General features: G+C 26.7%; 1 protein-coding gene across 9 annotated transcripts; it reads left to right on the top strand.

Annotated features, from left to right (window-relative positions):
- Positions 1 to 5,313: 5,313 nt before the first annotated feature.
- On the top strand, positions 5,314 to 14,423 carry LOC132946830 (E3 ubiquitin-protein ligase TRIM37-like). 9 transcript variants are annotated; one of them, XM_061016913.1, is made up of 18 exons: positions 5,315 to 5,491; positions 5,593 to 5,754; positions 6,475 to 6,737; positions 6,808 to 7,021; positions 7,523 to 7,833; positions 7,891 to 8,100; positions 8,225 to 8,407; positions 8,486 to 8,600; positions 8,709 to 8,821; positions 9,070 to 9,253; positions 9,341 to 9,419; positions 9,486 to 9,551; positions 9,645 to 9,702; positions 9,807 to 9,853; positions 10,896 to 11,023; positions 11,086 to 11,138; positions 11,203 to 11,279; positions 13,874 to 14,423. In XM_061016913.1, exons 2-18 carry the CDS (start codon positions 5,722 to 5,724, stop codon positions 13,966 to 13,968), a joined length of 2,229 nt encoding a protein of 742 aa, XP_060872896.1. In that variant the 5' UTR covers positions 5,315 to 5,491; positions 5,593 to 5,721; the 3' UTR covers positions 13,969 to 14,423. The 9 variants fall into 9 exon arrangements, with proteins under 9 accessions (XP_060872899.1, XP_060872898.1, XP_060872903.1 ...); XM_061016916.1 differs by having other exon boundaries at positions 5,314 to 5,754; positions 10,902 to 10,993; XM_061016915.1 differs by having other exon boundaries at positions 5,314 to 5,754; positions 10,896 to 10,993.
- The last annotated feature ends 428 nt before the right edge of the window (positions 14,424 to 14,851 follow it).

The following is a 14,851-nucleotide window of genomic DNA, read 5'->3' as shown; positions in this document are numbered from 1 at the left end:
ATCATTATAAATAATCTAGAGTCTATAGTTACTACAAATATTGTACACGAGAAATATAAAAGATACATATTATAATATTATATTTATTTAAAATTAAAAAAAACGTACATTAGACTCTAAACTACTCTGGGCGAAACGGGAATCATATAGAAACAAAATTTGGGCAAAATTTGTACCTTGGCGAAACGGGCAGGGTAATTTTTTGGCTATGATAATAAATACTAGCAAAAGAAGCAAGTACCATACATAAAGACATAAACAGTGTCCGCCGTTTGAATCATATAATTTGACTATTAAAACAATATGTACCCAATCATTTTAATTTCGTAAATGTCCATCTATAAACATCTAGTCTTAATTAATAACACAACAAACATGCACGAACCAGCTCTTGGGTTTTTTCTATTTTACGGTCACCGTGTACTATGGAAAGGTATGGTGCGGGGGAAATTAATTTTAACCATCATCAGATGTGAGCTTGTTTTATTGATATTATTTGGTTATAATTAACCTTGTGTCACTTTTTTTTAGGTATAGGAACAGATTAACAGAACAAAATGTGATGACCTTGGTAAAACTTACAGTTAGCATATTAGACAGGATTCACAATTACACGAAATGCAATAACAGTTTTTCTCGTGTTTGAGGGATGTAGAAAATTTTATTTTGCTTGTACAAAATTGTACATAACAAAGTACATAATACTGTCAACTTTTGGTATTAAAATTCGAAAGTGGCAGTGCTGGCAAAACGGAGCTCAGACAATTTGGTCGGAAACGTATTTTGTCGGTAAAATATTAGAATTTATAAATAAACTCATAACTGGTTTTAAAATTAAAATATCGGAAAAACACCTCCAACAGATCACAGACATCTAGACATTTAACATTAAGTAAATTCTCTTTTATTAAAAATAATGAAAGTTTGAATAAGTTTTAACTGCTGTGGATACATTTACTGTTACTCGATTGTAAAATGGAGTCAACAAAACTAGGGTGTAGCGTCCTTTTATAAAGAAAATGCCGTATTATTATTATACATATAAGCCCTGCACGGCTGCACTAGTAAATTTTTTCAATGTTATTTTATGAGTTGTACATGGGTGAAAGTCTATCAGTATTCTTCGATAACGCAAATAAAACAGATATAAGATATTTTTAGGCATTAAATAATAAATATATACTTAAACAGTTAAACTACTCTACGTTTGTCGTAAAATAATGATAGGTATTTACGTTAGTTGTATCAGTTGTATTGCTGTGAGTCGTGACAGGTAGACATTTCACGAGTCATGACCCTCTTCTATAATATTATAGTTTCAGAATTTGGATTTAAAATAGTCAAACAGCGTGTATATGGGTCGGTGTTGTCGCATGTCAATTGTCTATATATAAAAATCACAATACCAAACGAACTACTTCATTGATCCGTTATCCTACCTTCCTTACCTACGCCTATGATATAGTTTATATATAAACGTGACCCAATTGTTATAGTATCACGTGTCATTCAACATTTTAATTCTTCTGAAACAACGAAATGATTTAGTCATCTAATATATAACTATATACCTAAGTATATATAATATAATACTGTGTGACGTTTAAAAAATAATACTTTTTTTAATACATCGATACAAATAAGGAATACTGTGCTTATACATAGTAAAAGGAGTGTCCCTTTATTTTTGAAACCGTGTAAAAAGCGTTCCCTTAAACTTTTTTTGATGACTTGACATATAAATTAAACATACATGTATGTTTAATCTATGCTTGACACCAGAACAGCTGCAGACTGACGTTTCTGGAAGTTGGTGGTTATTTTGTTTTATATTGTTTATTACCTAATATACCCGCCTATACCTAAGTCAATAAACTTACTAAGAAAAACCAGAAAATTAGGTACTATACACAAATATACAATATTAACCTATAGGTGCTAGAATAATAATTTATCTAGAAAAACTTTTATATAAAAAGTAAAATAATAAATAATTACCTACATAAAATAATTTACTATGATTTTTTTTTTATTCATCATATAGAGTAAAAACCTTGGATGCTGAATTTCGCATTTTGTGTAATAAATTTATTATATTTCTGTGTGGTACTTACGTATTTAGTTCCGTACCTCAGTTTGCCATTTGCAGTTAGTGTTCTAACCGAAAAAATACACTAAAAGCGATTTTGGTGTACATTTAGTAGTCCATCTAAAACGCCGCATAATTATGATTTTTATGTATTCAAAAATATTCAGACATTGGGAAAATACACCCAATGTGGGTATACCGCCGGGTCAGGACCCAGTGGTCACTGAACTGAAGTAAACATTCATATTAATATTTATAGTAATTACAATGTAATACATCTGTAAAGGAAATTATATAAAATGTGTTCTTTTGCATCATACTATTGAAATGGTAATATTATATTATATGTATACCTACCAATATAGATAAATATAAAATATTAATAAGTAATAATAATATTATCATATTATGTTATGATTGCTTATGACAATAAATTAATAAAAATAATATATAAATTATGAACGACCGCAGAGATTAATTATTATATAATAATATATTATTAGCCTTTTGTGTCTGCAATGCACAATACAAATGCAATTATACTTAACCTAGGTATAAGTACATTGTACGGGAAAAATGCAATTGAGCAATACCTAAACAGAAAAATCGACAATTATTGAATGTGGGCTAATTAGGGACCTTCAGTAAATTCAAAAAAGCGCCAAATAATTATAGAACTGTCACTGAATAAACCACATAAATTTAATTGGCATCAAGTTGCATCATTATACAATCATTAGTTGTTATTATTATAATTTATAAGCACTTAAGTAATCAAAATAATGAACATGATCGGCATTTATGCATGATTACAATATATAGGTAGTATATTGTTAATTAGGTACCTGTAAGGCTATATAGCGTAATTAATAAAAAAGGAAAATCATGAACACTTGATAGAAAGTCAAATATTACCTACATAGTTATATTATGCATTATATGATCATAATTGTTTTAAATAAGATTATTGGTTATATTATAGGTATTAGTTTATTGCTTATTACATCATATTGGCAATATAATGTTCTAAGTTATAACAATCAGATCACAGTCGTCAGCGCTGCATTAATCTTAAAAGTTAAAACTCATAACAATTAATAATCATAATAGTGTTTATTTTAATTTTGTTTTTAAGGTATCAACTGCATGGCTAACTTGTTATTATTAGCCGATTTTTAATGTAGGGTTACGATTCATTATAGGAACACGTGTATACAGAACTCTACTTAAGAATTTTGGGTCCCAGATCTAATTTTTTGATGGGGCCCTTAACTTAAATTATAATTCGGTTTTTTTTTATGATACGTTCCTTTTTTATATTCAATTTATTTTTTTCAGATTACAAATAAATTGAAACAAATTCAATGTTTATTTATGTAAATAAAACGTATACGACTGTATTACAACCATTAATAATAAAATAGTTATTACATTTTAAATTTGATAAATTTTGTTAAAATTAGAACTATAAATGCTTATAAAAAAAATTTTGCCTATGTATTTTTAATATTTTTCCACTACTGTTGTAACAATATATCAGGAGCCTTGTTTATTTAATTTTATATTTTATGTTTAAATTTTCACGCTTTTTACCTAATAAATAATATTTTATTGTCAATTGTAGAAAAAAGCTCTAAAAAATTGAAAACTAACAATGTCCGTTAACAGCTCAAAAAGAGTCAAAATATTTTCAAAATTTTATGGTATATAGAAAATGAAAATATAAACGATCAGTCAAATGTTTATGCATCTGCAGTGGTTTATTTTTGAATAACAACAAAATAACAAAATCGCTACATGAGAAATCGAGTGAATATTCAATGCTGTAAAAATATGACTTCAAAAGCTCATAAAAATTTTATTTGACTTTCTTGTAGACTTTCTTGTAGACATTTTTTTTTTATATATATAAAAGTAGACAAACTTATGAGGAATCTTGTATTACATTTTCAAATCTTAGATTTAAAAGAAAAATTTTTATAAATTTCTAACTTAAAATAATTTAAACATTTTCGTAATTTTGTGTCAAGATTTGAACTTTAAATACTTATAAAAAAAAATTGTGACTGGATCTTTATATTTTTCAAATGTCATTGTAAGTATATATTAAGAGACTTGTATTATATTTTCAATATTTTTTTACCCAACAAATAAAATTTTATTGACATTCATATAGATAAAAAAAAACTAAAAAAATAAGAAATTGAAAATGTCCGTAAACAGTTCAAAACAAATCAAAATATTTTGAAAATTTGATCGTGTATATAAAAAGTTTCAATATAAACAACCAATGAAAATTCGTTTATCTACGGTTATTAGTCATTTGTTTTAGAGTAAAATCAATATCAGTTTTGTCAAAAACCGATTTTGCGCTTATAAAAATTACTTCGAATTTTAAATTTTGGCCTCACAATGCACCAACTAGATTCACTTTCTCATCAAACAAGATACTGAAGTTAAAAATCGAAGCATTATTTCGACTACTTATCGTGTAAGTACACAGACACAAAAAAAGTTAATAATAAAAATAATAAATAAAAAAGACACATCATTGTAAAATCAATACATTCATCGCTACGCCCAGACTCTAAAAACAACTTTTTAATTTAGTGAATATGAAAAATAAAGTAGGTACCTACCCTGCTTAAAACATTAATCCCAATAATCCTATTAGTGTGTTGAAAGAAATTACTGATTATGTGGGTTTTTTCATTTTTAGTTATTAGATATTATTATAAAATAGTAGGCATATTTGAAATAATTTATAAATACCTACTATTGAAAAGTATGAGTTGGGTATTTGTGAATTGTATTCAAATACTCTTCAAATTTCATAAATATCTTTAACGACTATTTTCGAAACTGAAGTACACCACTATAACATGGCACTACGTGAGACGTGAGACGTGAGTCTATTCGTAAATGATAGCGGATAGACTTAAAAACCAGTTCATAATTATTAATTTTTATAGGTAATAACCTATAAACGCTATAGGTAGATCTGTCATATACTCTTATTAATTATTATACAGTATATACTATATACCAGCTGAAGGCTGAACTATAGCCGAATATTATTAGGCCCGGGTAGACGATCGTTAGACGCAATATTCATGTTGGTCTACCTGAAATACGCGTCGAGACGCATTTTGAGAACGCTCGACTGGGCCTGTGATACTGGGCACTTTTTTTTATCAGTCATAATATGATGACGACGATTGATTATTGTCTCGTCGACCGTCGTAAAACTGGTCGTACCAAATCGTATCTATTGTGGTCTGTGTATACCTAAAATGTATATTATATATATATAAATGTATAATATTCACTATGGTTTTCAGATTCAGATAGCATTCCTCCGTTCCGACAGATACGTGTCGGTCGTTCGTACGCGGTTAACCGGTATTGTCTAATTTAAAAATAAAAATATAATTCGCAAGTCCGACATAATATTATTTATGACACCAATGATATCGTTAATTAATAATTAATCAATTTAACAGACTTTGGAAAATGACGACAATATCGTTATTATTGTTCCGTCACCGGTAACTAAGGACGTTTTAGGTACAACGTACAAATATATATAAGTATTGCCGATAGAATACTGAATATAATTTTCAAAAACCGAAATGGCTGTGGCACCCAATCCGGAATATTTACAGGTATGTATATTAATTTAACTTGTTATTTCACTTTACTTTATCTAGGTATTTTGGTAGGTACCCGAAAAGAGTTTCATTTTTGAATAGAATTTATTATTTATTTCGTTTGTGGGTCATTCAGTCCATCTTGCATACCTCATAACGAGTTATAACCTAACCTAATCCATAGTAATATTTTTAATCTAAGCACCTAAACTTTAAGTAGGTAATTAATAAATACTTTGGTTTCTAAACTGACTTTAAAACAAAAATAAGTTGATTATTCATTTTTTCTATCCCTACTTATCCGAATATTCACTGACCAATTTCATTATTTACTAGGTAGTGTGTTTATTTTAAAACTATATATTTATCTTGATATTTATGTTTGTCTAGAATTAGGATAAAACCGAAAGTGAATATAAAATATCAATCTATTGATTTGACTGTCAGGCTTTTTAATTTATAGGAATATAAAAATTGTTCATTATATATTATGCTATTACTAAGTGTAGACGGGTCAGTCTAATTTGCTGACAGAATTTGAATATTTATTCAAATATTTAAATCTGTTTAAAGAAAAGGGATACTGACTGTAGATACTCAATGGAATTAAAATCTATTCCTTTATAGTTTATACACATCATAATTAATGTTTAATAAAATTAATGCTTCAATGATTTAAAGTACATTATTAGGTAATTATTAATTATCTAACCACAAAAATAATTTTTATTCAAGACTCTACTCGAAACATTCAAATGTTTTATTTGTATGGAGAAAATACAAGATGCACATTTGTGTCCACATTGTTCAAAATTATGCTGTTATTCTTGTATGCGCCGATGGCTTACTGAACAACGATCTCAATGTCCACACTGTAGAGCTACATTACATTTACACGAAATTGTCAACTGTAGATGGGTTGAAGATTTATCCGATCAACTTGACTGTTTGAACAGTACTGTCAATATAGGAAGTATAAGGCAGAGCCAAGAACAAAGGTAATCAACAAAAATATTTTTTAATCACCTATACAAAATGATTTGAAATTTTTATTTTATTTTATATTAGATGTGAAACTCATAACGAACAATTGTCTGTATTCTGCATGTCTTGCAATACAACTATCTGTCATCGATGTGCTCTATTTGACGATTCAGCCCATAATGGTCATTCATTCCGACCTGTTGAAGACATTTATAATGAAACAATAGCACAGTTGGGTGAGAGTTGTGATAACCTCAAAACAAAAGAAGAATTGATTAAGAAAGACATTAAGGAAATCGTATGTATTTTAATGTGACTAGTAAATACAGTTAAAAACTAAAATTTATTTTATAGGCGTGTGTCTGATATTTTTTAATTCAAAGCTCTACTTAGATTTCTATACTAATAAATTAACCTTTAAAACACACTGAGTATTTTTTCTAAATATATATATTAATATTATATACTTTATATTATTTTTAGGGTACTATATTAAAACATAACTATAGGATTTATTTATGTAAAATTGTCTAACTGTTAAAATATAATTCATAGTGAATAAACTAAATTAAATCAATTTTTCTATTGTTTTAAACCCAAGATATTCACTTTATGAAATCTGTCTATTTCGTCCAAAAAATCAGTAGCTCAGTAATATTTATAATATGTCTTAACTAATATCAACAATATATTATATAAAAATAAAGTACTCTATCACCACAATCATAGAAGAATTCAATAATAATATATTTATGAAAGAAAAACTTCCATTAATTTAATTAATCAATGTATTTTCTAGGATAAAAATATTAAACTAGTACAACAAGCCAAAGAGCAAAAAGTTCGAGAAATACGCACAGCTGTGGAGTGTATGATGATTGACTTAGAAAAAGAGCTGAATAACAAACTTACTACTTTATTAACTCAAAAAAATCATCTGGTCAACGATTCTGAACAAATAGAGGAATTTTTGCATGATTGTGATCTTGAAGTATCTCGTATGCCAATGTCGCAATTAATTAATAACGCTCCAAGATTAAAAAGAACTATTTCTGCCATGGAAGATAAACCATTTACAATCCTTATGTCTGTGTATCCAGATTTCCATAGGTAAATTAATTTAATACTAGAAAAGAATAAAAATAAATATTTATTTTTAATAATTAGCGAAATTATACCAAAGTTTGAAGGAGGTAACTTGATAATTAAATCGTTTACTGATAAAATGATTCAGTCTGAACCTATCTATTCACTTCCGATTGATTGCAATGGTGTCAGTTGGAGACTTAAAGTATATCCCAATGGTAATGGTATTGTGAGAGATCGATATTTATCAGTGTTTTTAGAGCTAACTTCTGGGCCAGTTGGAGTATCTAGGTTAGTTGTTTATTTTAATATTTTACAGTTAAGTCTCTAAGAACATAAAGTTGAATATATTCTGTTAACCCATTTTGCTTCAGAATTAAACTATTTCCATTATGAATATTAATTTTTTTTTTAGATATGATTATCGTATTGAAATGGTTAATCAACTAGATGAAAAACTCAACGATAAATCTAAAAATGTGCTTAGAGAATTCACATCAGATTTTGAAATTGGTGAATGTTGGGGATACAATAGATTTTTTAGACTTGATTTATTAATTAATGAAGGATTTTTACATCAAGATACATTAAATTTAAAGTCAGTAATTTTAATGATTTATTTTTATTTTTCAATATTATCACCATTATTATTATTGTTATTATTATTTGTAAACAGATTTGGTGTTCGACCACCTACTTACTATCAAAAATGTAGAGAACAACAATGGTATTTGTCTAAATTAGAACTTGAGAGATCTGCACTCTTACAGCAATTTGAAGAATTGAAACAGGTATTTTTCACTGATTTTGTAACTAATATTTTAGCATTTAAAATATTTATTAATATTTTATTGAAATATTTTGCTATTTTTAAACATTTTTTTTTTTTTTTTGTATAGAAAATCCCTGCTAAAGTTAAACCTATTAGTAGAGAAATTCCGAGTCCAAAAAAAAAGCTTAAAATTAAAATACAATCATTGTTGGATGAATTTGAGTGTGCAGAAGCAACTGGGTAAGGATAGCAGTAACATACATAAACATTTTCAACTGTGGTATTTATTTAAAAAAAAATCCAATAGTGAGAGAGGTTGAACACCATAGATAATATATATATATTAGTATATTATATTATCTATGTTGAACACCCCTTCCCACTCTTAAGTATGAACACTGATAGTTTGTATTAAAATACATTTTGCTTTCCAAATTCCAGATAAATTTGTTATAATTATTAACTAATAAAATAAATATTTGATGTAGACATCTCAGGAGTCCAATCAAAGACCAAGAAGTTCAAGGAGCATCATGTGAAACTGCTTCTAATAGGGTACATCCGCCATTATCAATACAAACTCTATATGATAATGAATTCCAAAATCGTTTTCAAGGCGAAACTGCCCAGTCTATGTTTGAGAGACTTAGTCGTCTTTTTGAAGAATCAGATGTAAATAATTTGTTGCTATTCAAATCCCAGCATATAAAACTTATTATTGTTATTATTACAATTTTATGGTTTTTGTTTGGTTTTTAGAACCCGGATAGACCCAGTCCTATGCATGGGAATAATGTCAACAGCATCATTCTGGATAATGAACATACAAGTCCATCGGGTTTGTTTATTTTTGTGTCTAAATTTCATTTGTATTTAGAATTTTACAAAAATTATTATATTTCAGATTTTCGTTTGGAAAATTGTTTAAGAAAAGTGGGAGAAAGTCAATTAAGTTCACCTAACAAATTAAGTGGGTACTATTTAATTTACAACATTTTACACATTCAATAGTTGATTTTTGAGTCAACAAATTGTAATGGTTTGGTTTTCATTTTTTTATTAGGAGCTTCTGAAAATTCACAAATGGTTAATAAAATTCAATATGAAATAACTGAAGCAAAGTAATTTAAATTGTTTTATTTGATTAATGGTTTACTAACCCAATTTTTAATAATAATTAATTTTTCTAATTATTGCTTAAATTATTTATTATTTTGACTAATAGATTTCGCTTGAAAAAATTGGAAAATGCTATGCGTAATTCTCAACCAGGTAGTCAAATTTCCAGTTATTATTAATATTTGTACTGTCAAATTCTGTAATGTTTTTGAACACAGTTTGATTCATTTAAGAGCTAGTAATTACTAATTTGAATAATCATTTACATGCCAACTTAATTTAATAATATTGAAAAAAATTAGACATTTTTTTATAATTTAATAGACTAAATAATTAAATTAATACATTTAGCATATTTATAACTTGTTAATCAAATTCTTGTGTAATATTTTTTATATATAAGTATACAAAATATTATCATTTAATGGCAAAGCTGTGGTATTGTGTATAATAATTATGTTTTATTTAGTCTGATATTTTGATAATATATTGTCAATGGTCTTCTTCAAAGTTATTTTCAATACTACTATAATCAGGAATGGGATTCAACTTGGATGAAAGTATCTAGATACAAAATATTAGATATATTTAACATCAGCATTTTTGAAAAGTTACTGTCTCTTTACTCGGCGTGGAATAAGAACGTACAAAGGGGGCGGACCAAAACAGGTTTATTGTATACTGGTCGGCTGCATTGCATTTCAAAAATACTGTTATATGAAAAAGCATGACAAAGTTTCAGGATGGAACTAGTCTGCCACCGGTGCGACAAGGTACGTTCTTATTCTGCAATGAGTATGTAAGTTACGAGATATATTTTTTAATAATTTTGAAGACTTGAATAAATGAATAATTATTTTTGTTAATTTTAAATACAAAAATAACCTTATTTGTGTCTATTATCTTTATGCAAAAAAAAATTAATTAAAAATATAGGTACCTGAATACCAGATACATTAAAGAAAAAAGTATTTAGATACAATAAACTATGTATTTACTGTATCTTTGATACAATAACACAATAAGTAAAAAAAATACAAGTATTAAAATTTGATACAGGTATATCTAATATTCCTGATAGTAAATATAAATGTCAGACTAAATAAAATCTAGTACTGTAGCTACTATATCAAATCTTGCCTTCGAATACTCAATTACTTAAAGTTATATTTTTTACAAAAATGTGTGTTTTAAGTTTCAGAATCTTCTAGCGAGTTGGCAAGTTCATCAGATCCAATAAATCTAAGAATGTCTGAAAATGGACTTGAGGATTTGTCTCGCCAAACTATGATAGTTCGTAGATTACATAACCCCATATTAAATGTAAATAATGTAAAAACAATAATTGATTTTAATTTTTATGAAAAAACTTATTATGATTACAGAAAAATGAACAACCTGTAACTCAAGAAACAACCAATACAAATTTAACAAATAGGTAAATCATATTTACAATTGTACCACAACTATATTAAACACTAATATTTGTTTTTGATCTTAAGGTTTTTAGATATGTCAGATATATCTGATGGCCTTGAAGATTTAATCAATTCTGTTTTTGTAGACAACGCCTATATAGGTAATTGATTTTTCTATTATCCAATAATTATGTTGCTTGATTTTTACAAAGTCTGACAATACAGTATTAAAAAGGTGGGTAAGTGGATGTCGCTCTGCTGTACAGTAGGTTACAAGTGGGTCACTGTAAATGGATGGTGTTAAATTTGAATTCAATGATCTAATATCATTGTATAAGAAAAACGATTCTTAGCGAAAACGGTTAGTCAGCCTATTATATTACCAAGTATATATTTTGATGATATTATTGTGAATAAAGTAATTTATAATATATAACCTATTTACGGAGCCTTGTTTTTAATTTTAGCTATAAAAGTTGAACATTATATACATTTTTAACTACAAAATAATTATTAAATTTTGTCAAAACTTGAAATGCTTATAAAAAAAATTGTGCTTATGTATTTTTAATATTTTTCAACTGCTATTGTAACAATATATCAGGCGCCATGCATTAAATTTTCACGTTTTTTTACCCAACAAATGTTATTAATATTTATAGAAAAAAAAAAAAACTAAAAATATTGAAAACTGACAATATCCGTAAACAGCTCAAAAAGAGTCAAATCATTTTCAAAATTTTATCGTGTATAGAAAATGCTAATATAAACATTCAATGAAATTGTCAAGTATCTACAGTCATTCGTTTTTTATAACAATAAAATAAGAAAATTGTTACATGAGAAATTGAGTAAATATCAAATGTTGTAAAAATATGAACTTCAAATGCTCATAAAAATTTAGTTTGACTTTCTTAAGGACTTTTTTTTGCTAAAAGTAGACACACTTATAAGGAATCTTGTATTTTATTTCCGTACCTTAGATTTAAAAACAAACAATTTTATGAATTCTTAACTAAAAATAATTTGGTAATTTTCGTGATTTTTCCGTTTTTTTTTCAAGATTTGAACTTTAAAGGCTTATAAATAAAAACTGTGACTAAGGATTTTTAATATTTTTCAAATGTCATTGTAACAATATAATATAGAAGCCTTGTATTAAATTGTCAAGCTTTTTTACCCAACAAATAAAGTTTTAATAACATTCATAGAAAAAAAACTAATAAAATTAGAAACTGAAAATGGCCGTAAACAGTTCAAAATAAATCCAAATATTTTGAATTTTTTCTCGTGTATAGAAAATGCAAATATAAACAAACAGTGAAAATTACATGTATCTATGGTCATTTATTTTAAAGTTACACCAAAAACCAAAGTCGATTTTGTGAAAAATCAATTTTGCGTAAAAATTCCCGTTTTTCCTTAATTTTTCTTTTGTTTTTCTTGGCGCTTTTGAAAATTACTGCGAATTTTAATTTTGACCTACCCATTGCACCAATAATATTCACTTTCTAATCGAACAAAATACTGAAGTTGAAAATCGAAGCATTATTTCGACTACTTATCGTGTACACAGACACAAAAATAAATAAATAAAAAAAACACACATCATTGTATAATCAATGCATTCATCGTTCCACTCAGAATATGAAAATCATGTGACAATATCAATCATATCATAATTCAGATATCTTTAAATCTTATATTATGTATCTATATATTTCTATTACCATTTAGATTCTTAGCTGAACAAAATAATGTATTGATTTTACATTATGTTTTTTTTTCTGTCAGTCACTAACATTTTGAATAGTAAAAATGCTCTGATTTTCGAGATCAGTATCTTTTCTGGTAGAAAAGTGAATTTAGTTAGTACATGGGCACATTTATTTTTTATATGCATTTAAAGTTAAAATTCATCAAAATTTCGAAAATGTTCAAACTATTTTTGAGTTAAAAATGTATAAAAGTTTTACTTTCATAACTAACATTAGAAATGTTGATAGAAGACTCCCCACAAATGTCCCTACCTTAAACAAAAAAAAAAAGTTTACCGGAAAATAACATTAATTTTTTATGAGTTTTTAAATTTAAAATTTTTATGATTTTGGATTTTCATTGGTAAATTTAACAAATTTTTGATATTTTGTTGTAATTCAAAAACGAATAATCCTAGATACTTAAATTTTTCACCAAATGTCTAAATTACCATTTATTCTATATAAAGTAATATTTTCAAACAATTTTGATTCTTGAGCTATTGTTAGCCATGATCATTTTTTCAAATTTTGTAAATTATTTTTAGTTAGAAATTCATTAAAGTTTTTTACTTTAAAGCTAACATAAAAAATTGGAATGGAAGGTTCTTAAAAACTTTTCTACTTATATCAAAAAGAATAAGTTCGCTGGAAAGTCATGCTATTTATAACCATGAGATATTTTAGATTTTTATAAAAAAAAATTGATTATACAAGTATGACAACGTCTCCGCTCAGAATCATTTTTCGTACACAATGATTTATAATTATTTTATACAAATATAATATATCCACTACAACTACTACAGAAGAGCTGCACCAACTAATCCAACTTTTTAGTTATTTTGTTATTATTAATAAATAATTTTGATGAAACTGTGATGAATGATGTCGATATATTTTTAGTAATAAGTCAATAATATATTTAAATCACTTTGATCGATTCTGATTGTATTTTTATTTTTTGTATACTAACATGTTAATTTTAATTAATATAGATAACTGGGAAGCTAATCAGAGCTCTTCCGCTGAAGAAGTACAAAGTCCCAACAATGAGTCATTATGTCCTGATCATCTGACCAGAGATGAATGAGTGTTTCGTTAAATAGATATTTATATTTTTGTTTATTTAAATTTTGAAAAATAGAATTTATTTTTATTTTTATTATTTTGTAAGTTACTCGCTTACCTATATTATTTAAAATTATTTATTGGTAAAAAAATTATTATTTATAAATTACCTCAAATTGTAATATGATTAATCAAAACGTTAACTATATTGAAAAGTGTAAATACAACATATTTTGTCAAATAAAACTATTAATTACTCTAATTGTATGTTCAAGCTAAGATAATATTAATTGTAAAAATGTCCAGGACTATTGTCATACAATAGGTAATAGAAACTAGCTGCTAGCTGGCACTTATTACCTTTTTAGTGTGAAACCCCGCCCTCTGTACGCTTCTTTATATTAAATTAAGCATACAATAAAATTGCATGTACCTTTTGTTTAGAATAAACAATGAATATCGTGGAACACTACTTAACTCTTCTTATCTAAACTTATATTAGTAATCTTATATTTGCAATGTTTCAGATTACAAAGATTGGATAAATTTAAAACTACGGTCTACAAATAGGTTTATATGGTTATGCAGGCGCGGATACAAGGAGGGGCCTTTTTCTTTTGTGGTATTGCTGCATGCGAGGTGAACCATTTAAGAAGCCCTCCCCCCCTCTTAAGTACTTAAAATATTTCAAAGCTTACCTTAAAGTTTATTAACATAATAAATGCATTGAAAAAAAGGTGGATAAGTGGATGTCGCTCTGCTGTACGGTAGGTTACAAGTGGGTCACTGTAATGGATGGTGTTAAATTTGAATTCAATGATATAATATCATTGTATAAGAAAAACGATTCTGAGCGAAAACGGTCAGTCACCCTATGATATTACCAAGTATATTTGATGATATTA

The sequence above is a fragment of the Metopolophium dirhodum genome, chromosome 6 (genome assembly GCF_019925205.1).
Source record: "Metopolophium dirhodum isolate CAU chromosome 6, ASM1992520v1, whole genome shotgun sequence".
In the NCBI taxonomy this organism is placed as follows: domain Eukaryota; kingdom Metazoa; phylum Arthropoda; class Insecta; order Hemiptera; family Aphididae; genus Metopolophium; species Metopolophium dirhodum.
This window is presented reverse-complemented; position numbering and strand designations above follow the sequence as displayed.